Below are 12,125 nucleotides of genomic sequence, written 5' to 3' on the forward strand. Positions count from 1 at the left end.
TTAAGACATCTGGAAATAAATGGAATCTTAACTATACATGTACACACATTTATTCTTGACACTAGTTCCTAAACAATATTGAAAAATTTATTTTGTTGAGATATTATATGTAAAAATGACTGAAAGTATACAGGAAGATATGCAATAAATAATACAAACATATAACACTACTGTATATAATAGATTTGAAACCCAGCAGATTTTAGTGTGTGTGCGTGTTTGGGGTGGGGCTTAGAATCACTCTCCCATGAATACAGAGGGACAACTGTGCACTACAAGACAAGGAAAGGTGGCTGTTTTTCCATCATAAATACCATTGTTTGCATTAATTGAAAATAGAATAAACAGAATTGTATATCATTTACTTATTTAGGATGCTTATGCTAAAAGAGGGCTTTTTCAACCATGATCCTCAAATATTAATTAAGGTCACGATTTGACCCAGCAAAAACTTAATTGAAAAAATGTACCATAAATGTATTCGTATCTATAATCTGTTCAATACCCTGATTTTCATAATTTATGTCTTTTTGTACCTCTTTACATTTTTGATTAAAAGCTTATTTTCTAAAATCCCTATTAGTAAACTTTATTTACATTAATATCCAAAATTTCAACAAAAATGTCTTCTCTTTGTCAATTTTCTCTTTGAATCTAGTTCCAAAATTTTAGAAGTCCACTCTCCTGCCTCTCCTCCCCCTCCTACTCCTCTTCATTTTTTAGAAATTATTGTGCTGTACTCTCTTTGTGAAGATAAATACTTATTAAAAGATGAGGCTTTAAAAATGTTTTGAACAACTAATAATAATAATAATAATAATAAAATGTAAAAAAATAAAAATAAAATGAAAACATGACTAAACATTTTTTAAATCATTTCAAGAACACTGAATAGTGGTAGTAGCTCTGAATACATATTTTATGCATTTTTACATATTTTAGGCTTTCACAAATATTCATGAGTTAGGATCACAATCAGAAATCAGATATTGAAGACTAGTACTGTCTTTGAAAGGAATTTGTGCAGAAACATGAACGAAGAAGAAGCTTGTCTTTGCTGGATAACAAAAAAAGCCATACTCTAGCTTTATTCCCATCTCTTGTTATTTAATATAAAATGATAGTTTTTAAACTTCTAGGTAATATGCTTGAATGATTATATTTAGATGTAATTCTAATTAGATTGAATTCCTTATTAAAAATAAATAAAACTGCCATGATTCTAGAGATTGAGTTAAAGGAAAGCACAATTGGAAATTAATTAAATACTTTTTCGAACTTTTATCATTCAGTAAGGGCATCCAAAGGGATAGCTTTCAAACACTATTACAGCTCTGGATCCAATAGTCAACACATCCCTGTTATTGTTTCTCAAAAACCTCAATTTACTCATAATAAATTCATTAGTATAATACGGAGAAAACTATCAGGAACTCCAGGAGGCTACACATCACATGCTTTTGCTTCTGTGGTGAACTCAGATGGTGTCAGCACACAGAGCACTGTAACCCTGGCTGCATCTTCAAGAAAACCTGATGCCTTAGCCAGGCTGGAGGGAGAGTGTGAAGCTGCTTTGTCACCATTGAGGACAAGCACTCTAACCTCTAAGTCCTGCTTAACTACAGTGATGAATGTTTTTCTTTCTTTTACCAGGCACTCACAAGAATTACAGTTAAGTGTTAAGTAACTTTTATTATTCCAATTTTGTTTTGCTTTTTAAAAGCATCTTGAAATCCTGATAGAGTTGCCATAATTTTGATCCTATAAATTTGTGATTGTGTTGAATTATTTAACTTGAATCATAATTTCTAAATTCAAGCCTTTAATAAAAAAGAAAGATAACCGATAACACAATATTTAATCAATGATTTAATTATCATATTGGAAATTAAAATTACACACAGTTTAAAATACTACAAAACATAAAATAAAAAAATGACCAAATAACACTTTACATTACTAGGAAAATATTTCACTTTCAAGGTCAACATTTAAAGTTGCCACATATTTTTTTCCATTAAAATATTTTTAAAAATTTAATTAATAAGAAATGCATGATATATTTAGTGTAATATATAGTATTTCTGCTTTATATATTGTAAATACATGTAATAAAAAGAAAAATAAGTGCAAAGAAAAATTTAAGGGTTTAGAAAATCTAAATGGAAAATCAAAATATTTTTCTTTAAATGGGCATATTGAAAGATACTGGTTTGCCATTGACAAAATTAGATGTTAAAATTGACATTTATCTTTAAGGAAAAGGAAATAATGGGAATTTGATTTCTCACTGCATTTTATTAAGCAGAAAGAATTTAATCTCTATTTCACTTTACTATATATCAAGCACTTTGTAAGAGATTATAATTAGAAATTCATTGTATCAATTAATCTTCAAATAACCTTATATTGCTATTACTGCATCAATTTACATCTGAGGAAATTGTCAAATTTGCAAAATAATTTTTAAGAGTCTCATGTTAAGATATACAAATAAAAATTGAAGCAATGTTGCAATTTTAAATTAAATTCAACTATTGATTGTCAGAAGTACATTTTACCCTAACCATTGCAAAGTGTGAGACATCTCTATAGAATTGTGACATCATTTTAATATTTCTATCATGATGCATTATACACATGAGATATCTCATCATCCATCATTATGTTCATTTAATTTGAACATTGTTTTACCCACAGATAGCTCTCTGCTCTCTCATGCCAGGGTTAGACTGTTTGGGAGACACGGAGATGGAGTGACAGAAAATAGCACCTGGAGCTTCCCCCAGCAAAGGTGGAAGAAAAGCTTCTTACATGAGACCTTCAGGCCCAGGCCCTGAAAGTAAGGAGAAAAAGCTTCACTTAGAGGTAGCCTTGGGAGGGTTTAGGCAGGAGGGGTGGAAAATACCATCTTAGTGGAAAATAAGATAGTAGGCAGGGTGTGGTCTTGAGCCAGGAAGTAGAGGGGGTGATCTAATAAGGCAGGCCTGCCATGAGGAATAAAAGGGAATGGACAGGGAGAAGGTCAGACTTTGTACAATGAATCTGTCTTTGGGGATTAGTAGAGTGGGCAGGCCAAGATTGTGGGGTTGGATGTCCAATACAAAGGATATGATATCACATAGACAGAATTAGGGGGTCCTGGATGCCCAGTGGAGTGCAACTGTGTACAGGAGTGATGTGGAGCTGCTAGCAGGAAGTAGCCCAGGGAGTTGAAGACCCTCTTCTTGGCTGTATAGGTCCCACATATGGCAGGGAGTTGGTCAGCATTCACTGAGGTATTGACTGAAGGGCCAGAGAGCACCCCTGGGAATGAGGTAGGCTATATGAATGAGACTAAATCAGCTCTTAACACCCCTGTATCCCAGATCAGCCCAGGTCCATGTATCAGAATGCTGAATGGGACTCACTGTGTGCCAGGCCCAACTGGGCTGACCTGGGAACTCTGGTTTCCGTCCACTCAGCAGTTCCCCAAGGCTACTTAGGAAGGTCTACCAATAGTGCCTGCCTCCTGGCCTCACTACCTGTGTCTGGCTACCCTAAGGAGGGTCATCAGGGGCCATGGGAAGCCTCCATCAGAACAAGGCATCAGACTGCCATCAAACAAGGCAGGTCAGTGCCACCATCATTTCAGTCTCTATCCTCCCACACCAGGGCAAGGATATGGATTCCACCCAGAGATAGGAAAGACTATTAGACTTAGCTGCTAAGGCTGGAAGCTATGTGAAAAGGGTAGGCAAGAAGTGGCCCTGAAACAACCTCTGCAGAGATGGCCATCCTTAGAGCTGAGAACTTGCTGGGGTATGCATATGAGAGGGGAGACGCATCTCTAGAGTCCAGCTAACTGCCTATGGCCAGTATAAGAGGGCAATGCAGGTTTGAATAAATAAATTATAGTGCATTTTCTGGAAGGGATTCCACACACACTAGTAAAGCATGATGAATAAGAATAGTTTCAAATGTGCAAAATGTTTAAAATATAGTGACAAAGGAAGAAACTTCAGCACAAAACACATAGTTTAGTGGGACCCAGCCAGACCCACATACTCCAGAGATGATGTAGAGAGATGCAGAGGTGTGGGACTGTGTGCCCATCCTGCTGGCTGAGCTTCCAGTGCTGGCTCTGTGACTGCCTGTCCTTTAAAGCACTTAACCCAAGGTGAGGATCACTTTCCTTCATTTGTCTGGTTCAGAGTTGGTCTGAAGGCCAGAAATGAATGGAAAAATGAGTAAATAGTGGTGAATAAATGCAAACATCTAGAATTTGGTCACAAAGAGGATGCTAGTGACCTTGATCAGGGTGTAGGTGCAGCTAGCAACAGGGCAAGGACACTAAAAGGTGCAGAGACTGGCCCCTGAGAGAATTCTCATGGGGCTGGAGAGGAGATACAGTGCACAGTTCTTAGGACTTATACCATGGGTGGCTCCAAAAGTTGGGCAGACTTGCTTAAGGGTCAGAGGTCAGGGCCCACCAGGCTAGGTACCTAGAAGCATGAACTTCACTGACCAGGCACAACCAAATACCTAGGGCCCTCAGTAACCCTATGACAGGGTTGGAGTAGGTATCACTTGCTCATATACTCCCTCCACTACACACACACACACACACACACACACACACACACACACACACTCACTCATATTCTCTCTCTCTCTCTCTCTCTCTCTCTCTCTCCCCCTCCCCCCCCCTCTCTCCCCTCTCTCTCTCTCTCTCTCTCTCTCTCTCTCAATGCCTTCCTCCTCCTGACCCTTCTTCCGGATGTACAGACTGAGAACCCCTGAGGAGAAATTCTAGACCACAGGCCCAGGACTGCACAAGTGCTCATTCTGCCTCTCTACTATCCTGGCTTTGCCTGCTGGACCCCTCTTGGTGCTGTAGTGGCTGCCATAGGCATCCATGCCACAAAGCCAGAATTTCAAGCCAGGGCAGGAGCAAGGGGAGGGGGAGATTCTCAGGATTGGGCAGCAGAGGGAGGGTGAGTCCAGGGCCTGAACAGTTTGGGAAGGCTTGGTTCCACAAGCCCTGACCCTCACAGACAGCTTATCACTTGCATCAAACAAGGGCAATAAACTGTGCCCCTCTCTTCTGGGTGGACTCCTGGAATCCCCTCATCCTCTTTGCCCAACTCATCTTCTACCCACACATATTCACCACCCCCATTCCTGATAACAAGTCTGTCCACAGAATTCAGGGCACACCAATGCCATTGGCTTCCCAAACTCTTAAATTCAGAGCCCACTTCAATTCCTTATCCAATGGTAGTTGTGGGTACAAAAGAGAAATAGGAGCAAGATAAAAAGAAAACTGCTACACAAAAGGCCTGCCAAGAACTTCAGACACTTGCCAACAAGGAGCTCCTAACTCCCAGGGAACCAGTGTGTCCAAGAAAATAGGTGCTCATAATTTCTAAGACATTGCTGAAGGGAAATGAGACAGAGCATCTTGTACCAGTTAGAGGTGGAAAAATGGTTTATCAAGGCTTCAGCACTGAGGGGACTTGGGTTCTGATGTACACATAGGTGACCAATTTGTGGCCTGAGAACATAGTGATTCTTTAAAGTGTGTGGCACAGAAGGTCACCTGCCATCTTCCTTTGGTGACAGGGAAGTCATTATTTATTGGGAGTATTTCATTCAGTTGTGGATATTAGCAGTAAAACTAGGTCCTGTATTGAGACTTTCTCTGTGAGGCAGTGACTAGCAGGGTTAGAGATCCAGCCACTCTGTGACCATGAATGAATGGTGAGTCTGTGGCCCAGCCCCACCCTACCAGCTCATGCAGTCCCTGAGCTCCAGTATCTTTAATCTACCATGGAATTTAGCAGGGTTGGAGCTCAGGGCCTATGGTCATGCCTGTGTCACCATGGGCAGGGGCTGTGGAGGGGTCTCAATGAGTGCCCCGCTCCTGTGGGAGTTTTCTGTGGCTGCTGAAATAGATCACTGCACTACAGTGGCTCAAAAAAACATGCATTTATTCTGTCACAGGCCTGGAGGTCAGAAGTCCAAAATGCATCTTGGGGATCTAGAACCAAGGTGTTGGGAGGCCAGGCTCCTTCTTGGGACTCAGGAAGAGACCATTGCCTGACCTTTTCCAGCTCCCAGAGGATACCACATCCCTGGACTCCTGATCCATTCCTATAATTTCAAAGCCAGCTGTGCAGCATCTACAAATCTATTTTTCTGGCTTTCTCTGCCCCTCCCCTCTCTCCTCTTCTCTTTCCCTCTCCCTCTCCCATCTTCTCTTATTTCTCTTTCCCTACTTTCTCTCTCCCTCATCTCCTTCCATTCTCACATTCCTTCTCTTATACTGACCTCCCACCTCCTTCTTTCCCCTACCTTGGACCATCCAGATAATTTGGGATAATCCTCCATCTCAGGCCCTTAACATCATCCCCTGGGCAAAGTCCCTGTGATTACAGACCATAATACATTCACAGGTTCCAGGATTCGGAAGTACTATTCTTAGGGGGCCCTCATTCAGTTGAGCTCAGCTTTGATCCTAATTCCCTGGGGATTAGAGCAGATTTCACCTCAATTCCTCTCCCTTTATATTTCTGTCCATCCCCAATCTGGGTATTTCTGGGGCTAGCCCAGGCTCATCCCTGCCCACATCCCTGGTCTTCCACAGTCCCTACTTTGTCTAGGATCACAGATATGATTTTAGTCATATCTCTGAGACGTTTCCTTCCCATGACTCCCTGGGTCTACTTCTCTGTCACCAAACTGCCCTTGGAGGAAGATCTTATGAGGATCTTCAGTCTGTGATGGAGACACCATGGCCCAGAGTCTCTGGGTGATTTGTCTGTCAGAAGTAGATCACTGGGCTGTCATCTCCCTACTCATACCAGTATCAGCACCTCTCCAAGGACTCCTGGACTCCATGCCCTCCCTTCCCACCTCAAGCCCAGAATCTCTGGTCATGTCCTCTCTCCACACTTCCCATGGCTCTGATAGCCTTCAAGTGGCTTCATCCAAGGATCCTCTCACTTTCCTCCTCTGTTGATCTTGACCCTGAACACTCCATGCCACTCTCACCATCCTGAAACTCTTCACCCTTCTGGGCCCCTCTTTTTGGTCCTCTATGCTGGTGCTGCCCTGTCAGAACTATTGGGAACTGGCTCCTTGTGTACTCTGGGCCTGTTGCTTCTTTGCCTGCTCAATCTCTTAGCATGGCTGGGGATTGATGGCTTCTGGAAACTGGTATTTTGGCTCTCCTTGTGGCAGCCCTGTGCCAGGATGGGCTTACCATTCTGAATTCCCACTGGAGGCAGGCACCCAGTGACAAGGGTTGTGTCTCCAGCAGCCTGTCCTCAGAGGTTCAGTTGGGTTCTGGATTGGACCTTATTGAGCCCTCCATGTTTGCTGTTTCACTGTAAAGTTGCTCCCAGTTCTGCTGCAGGTATGATCTCACCAGCCATGACCTGTCAATATAGTGACCTTGGCTGAGGGTTGCTTTCAGGGAAACTCTGAGCTGGTATCTGACATGTTTTATATCATGTGATCCAGACTACTTGGAGGCAGATGTCATATGTCATGCAGTCAGGGAACAGACTCTGGTCACAGAGATATTTGCTCAGGACTGCAGCAGGCAGGAGAGCTGGGCTTCAAACCCAGGTTTGTGGTTTCAGAGCTTCCAAGGCCCTGCCTGGACCACTATGTGCACTTGAGCATCAGTGCTGCTCTGATGGGGCAGGTTAGTGTCAGGCTAGGCCTTAGCCCACAGGATGTTCAAAGACTCGCTGTCTCCAGGTCACAAGGAAAGGGAACCCATGCTTGTTCCCATTCCCTTCCACTGAGGCAGGTTGCTGTTTGTGCTTTGTGAAGCTGTTGTGGAAGCCACATCTGTTTCCCTGTGACAGCAAGGTGTGATTCCTAACTGCCCCTGCTGTGGCCTCTCTACCTTGGCACCCCACTGAGGGCCTCCTACCCTGCCAACTGGCTCTAGGTGTCTCCCCAGTCTCTTCCACTGCTGTGGCATGGTTTCTTTTTATCCTTCATCCTGGACAGTGCTGGAACACTGACCCTGCCTTGGTTTATTGTAGCTGCACCTTGTGGGGCCTCCCATGCCCAGTTGTAGGTTGAGAAGGCAGATCAAAGAGGCTGAAGTGAGCAGGGTATCTGGGCCTACTATCCCCTGATGTGAGGGCAGGAAGGGATGTTGAGAGCAGTTCCCTTTGGGAGTCAGGCCTCCCCCAGAAGGAACCACTTTATTGTTTATTGCTGGGATCAATCTTTATCTGGAGCCCAGCTCAGCTGCCCAGCATCCTGACCTAGTGCATGAGGGGTCTCTCCATGGCTTCCATTCTGTGCCCCTTTCCCCTTCCAGGCTCCTGCATATACCCTGGGCTCCACTGCCTTGGGTGTGAGTCTCTTAGGAATTGAGGAGGAATATCAAGGCCAAGAGGCCAGGCTCAGTGCCCACTCCCTCCCCTTTTTGGGAAGGCTTGGGTGCACAGCCTGTAGTGTATGGAGGGTGTGGTAAGCTGCCAGACCCTCCCAAGACTCCCATCTTCTTGTGCTCTGTCCTTCTGTTGTTGCTTTGGCCTTGTAACACTTGTTGAAGCTGTGCCAGGCCCAGGCCTCAGTGCTGCATGTTGGGAAGGGTAGATTAAGTGGCAGCGCTCTTTATAGAGGGCACCTTCTTGGCCTTCTGAAACTGGTCTTTATGGCCTCCCTGACTTTGAGGGAGGGCCAGTGCTCCTGGTCCTGCCCTATCCACTGAAGAGGCAAAGGGGGCTAGATCTCTGGAAAGCAAACAGAGTTTGGAGGGGTCTGCAGGCTTTGGGGTGTGCTGCTTTCTGGCTGTTCACCCCTTATCTTGATGGGCTTATGAGCTAAGATCTGAGCACTGGGATGGGCTGGGGTAGGTTTTCCAGCAGGTGGACTTCAACAAACGACCCGGCCGCATGAGCTCCAGGCCCATCAACTTCTCTGTAGTCCTGAAACTATCGAATGTCAACTTGCAGGAAAAAGCATACCGGGTGAGTTGCCCTCTAAGTCTCTGTAGATGGGCTTAGGGCTGTGCTGCATTGAGGTCACAGCAGGACCTCAGAGGGCATTGAGGTGGATGGGAGGGTCCTGCCATCCTATGATGTTTGTGTATGGACTTTCCTGGTTCCCTGGGTTGGAGACCAGTGGATTCATAGTTCCAGCCCCCATAAGCCTGAGTGTGGCTGGGAGGTGTGGACACTTCCTTGTGGCCCCCACCCTGGACTTGGAGCAGACTCATCAGTCTGAGTTGGAGGACTCTGAGCATCTGGGCCCCATCCCCTGATGAGCTTGGTCCTTCCCTGCTGCCTCAGGATGGCCTAGTGGAGCAGCTGTATGTATGACCTCATGCTAGAATACCTGCAGGGCCAGGCCCACAGTATTGCCTCCCCTGAATTGGCACTGCCTGCTGTCTTACAGGTGTGTACCCAATGGTTGGCTCCCTCCCCAAATCCCCTGGGGGCCTGCTTTATGATGGACTTTGATTATCTTTTAATGGACTCAGTGCCCTTTGTACACAGGGACTGAAAGGAGGTGTCTTTGTCCCAGCTTTACAGGGCTAGTAGCAGAGCCTGATCCTTTATGGTCTCCACACAGGCACCGCCTTGTAGCTGGACCCCTTGGACCACAATGTGTGGTACTAGTCTTGGGGGTGTAGGAGATTATCAGTCACTCAGCAGGTTGGGACAGATCTGGATGGCTCACCAAGGATACTAGCATCATGTTGGTCCATTGAAAGGCTGTCTAAGCCTTCCAGGGACCAGACCAGCCGCCTGCAGAAGCCTTTACACTGGGGTGGGCTGGTCCCTGACTGGTTTCCTATGTGGTCCTGGGGCTGGGGTGGGGGTTTCTCTCTGCTTCTCCCATGAGAGTATGGCTCTCTGTCTGCTGTTCCCTGTCTCAGGCCTGTACCTCTCATGGGGGAGGGTCAGTGCTGCTGCTCACAACTGAGCTGCATCTAAGGCCCATCCAGACAGGTTGTGTGTGTGTGTGTGTGTGTGTGTGTGTGTGTGTGTGTGTGTGTGTGCGTGCATGTGCATGCAAGGCTGCAGTCATAGTTGTGCACACATGCATAGTCACTTGCTGTTCTTTGGCACTTTGCAGTGGCCTGGGTCCCAGATAGGAGTGCCTGGCAGTCAGGAAGCTTCTGCTGCTGGATTCAAAGGTCTCAGGGATAGGGGATTAGAGTAGGGGTAAACAGGTATTTTCAATAAGTGTTCTTGGATTTATGGTTGCATGGTTTCTCAGTCTGGCTACTGGCCTTTGGCCACAGTAGAAAAGCAGCCACAGAAAGCTCATTGCATGTGAGGGAATGAATGCAACTGTTGCCAGAAGAGCTTTATTTACAGAGATGGGCAGGCTGGAGAGCAGCCTGATTTCATCTGTGGCCCACTGCCCACTTGTGTGCACTTGGGCTCTGGACCTCCCTGGAGTTGCCATGAGGTTTTGATGGGCCCTGGACTTCCTGTCTGCCTGCTGGGTTGATTGCCCCCCACTTCTGCAGCTCAAGTCCTTCCTCTGGGAGGACAAGGTGGCCAACTACTGCCGGCATATGCGCCAGTTGTTGGAAAAGGTGCAGGAGAATGCAGAGCACATTCGCAGTCACCGCCAGAGGGTCTCTTTTGGTGTCTCTGATCAGCTTGCAGTGGTCAGTAGGGAACTGGTATCTGGAGTGGGGGTGGTGCTGCTTGAGGGCACTTGTCAGGGAATGGCTGGGTTTGAGGTTTGCACGTAGTGGGACATGACTCTGAACTGCCCCACCCCTAGGATGCTTGGGAGAAGCAGGCCCGAGAAGAGAGGACCCCACTCACCAGGTACTATAGCCACTGGCGGAAGCTGAGGGACCGCAAGATACAGCTGGAGATCAGTGGCAAAGAGCAGGTACACCTGGGGTGCCAAGGGAGCGGGTGGGTCAGCTAGATTCAGATCTTGCACATTGGCATGACTTTTAGGACCAGGCAGAGATTTGATGGGGATGACTTTGGTGGTGGTGTGGGTGGGGCATCAGAGGACTATGGCTGTTTGAGGAGGTGGTGATCCTATGGGGTGGTGTCAGGAGTTGTCACAACCAGGCATCTCCCAAGGGCAGGGGCCTTGGAGGGAATGGAGTGGCTACACATACTTGTCACACAGGCCAGCCTGTGGACCCCAGGAAGGCAGGTAGAAGAGGCAAGAAGGGCTTTAGATTTTTACCCTGGGCATGGCTGTGGCTATGAGTTGGGGTGACTTGAGAGACTACTTCTTGGAGTAGCATGCCACCAAGGTGCTGGCTGTCCTGGGAGGGATGCTACGGATGTGGGAGCAGAAAGGTTGTCAAGTAGCAAGTGGCCAAGCAGGGTGCTCCTGAGGGCTGCTGGAGGCTTATGAGGGAAAAAGTGTTGGCCTCTCTGAACCCCCTGCCCATGCCTACCTACTCCTCTGGTTCTGATTATTCCAGCTAGAAGATCTGAACTTCCCAGAGATCAAACCGCGGAAGATAGAGGACAGGTAGGATGAGGACAGGAAGTAATTTAAAGACCTCTTTGACCTGGACAGTACTGAGGTTGAGGAGACCACAGACTTTTGGGAGAGAGGTGGGGGCTGCCCCTGCTGAAGCATGTGCTCCTGGAGATGGGGAGGGTGTGGATGGCTGTGGGACCTCACAGCCAGAGGGGTCCCCACCTCAGTGTTTTCTTTGCTGATTGCTAAGCATGCCTACATCTAACTATTCTGTTTGGTCTTCCACCTGCAAGTGGAGAGAAGGGTGTCCTCTAGCTTGTGGCTTACCCTCCTGTGGACCTCTGCTGGTGGTTGCTGGGTGGGGGGGCTCATCATGGACTCTTCTCGGTTCACAGAAACACCTAGGTCCCTGAGAACTTGGCAGCGGCTCAAAGCGGAAGAAGATGATAAGGACCACCAGGATGAGGAGGATAGCAGCAACTCAGAAGGTGAATGGTTCTTGGGGCAAGGGATCTGGTCCTTAATCCCATCTGGCAACAGAGCCATGGGAGGGCAGCCCCAAGCCCGGCCCACTCTTCCTTGGGGTGCCCAGCCAGCTGCTCTGTTCTCATGGGCTCTAGCAGCCAGCTTATAGTGCACCAATAAATTAATTAATGCTGTGATTAATTAGTGATGATTAACCTCCAAGACTGGCTTCC

General features: G+C 46.5%; 1 protein-coding gene across 16 annotated transcripts in view; it reads left to right on the forward strand.

Moving 5' to 3' along the window:
• The window catches only part of LOC144374793 (nucleolar complex protein 2 homolog), a 41,244-nt gene that overhangs the window by 28,691 nt on the left and 428 nt on the right, over window positions 1–12,125 (forward strand). For 8 of the 16 annotated variants that reach the window (XM_078037550.1, XM_078037549.1, XM_078037558.1 and 5 more), the window contains 7 exons: window positions 2,726–2,842; window positions 3,465–3,612; window positions 8,868–8,981; window positions 10,493–10,636; window positions 10,756–10,869; window positions 11,426–11,475; window positions 11,823–11,915. In XM_078037550.1, coding sequence (XP_077893676.1) covers window positions 3,562–3,612; window positions 8,868–8,981; window positions 10,493–10,636; window positions 10,756–10,869; window positions 11,426–11,475; window positions 11,823–11,832 — 483 coding nt within the window. In that variant the 5' untranslated portion in view covers window positions 2,726–2,842; window positions 3,465–3,561 and the 3' untranslated portion in view covers window positions 11,833–11,915. Of the gene's footprint in view, window positions 1–2,700; window positions 2,843–3,464; window positions 3,613–8,867; window positions 8,982–10,492; window positions 10,637–10,755; window positions 10,870–11,425; window positions 11,476–11,822; window positions 11,916–12,125 lie in introns of all 16 variants that reach the window. The other 8 variants (XM_078037554.1, XM_078037559.1, XM_078037555.1 and 5 more) reach the window with 7 other exon arrangements.

The sequence above is a fragment of the Ictidomys tridecemlineatus genome, unplaced genomic scaffold, assembly GCF_052094955.1.
Source record: "Ictidomys tridecemlineatus isolate mIctTri1 unplaced genomic scaffold, mIctTri1.hap1 Scaffold_88, whole genome shotgun sequence".
Taxonomy (NCBI): Eukaryota; Metazoa; Chordata; class Mammalia; order Rodentia; family Sciuridae; genus Ictidomys; species Ictidomys tridecemlineatus.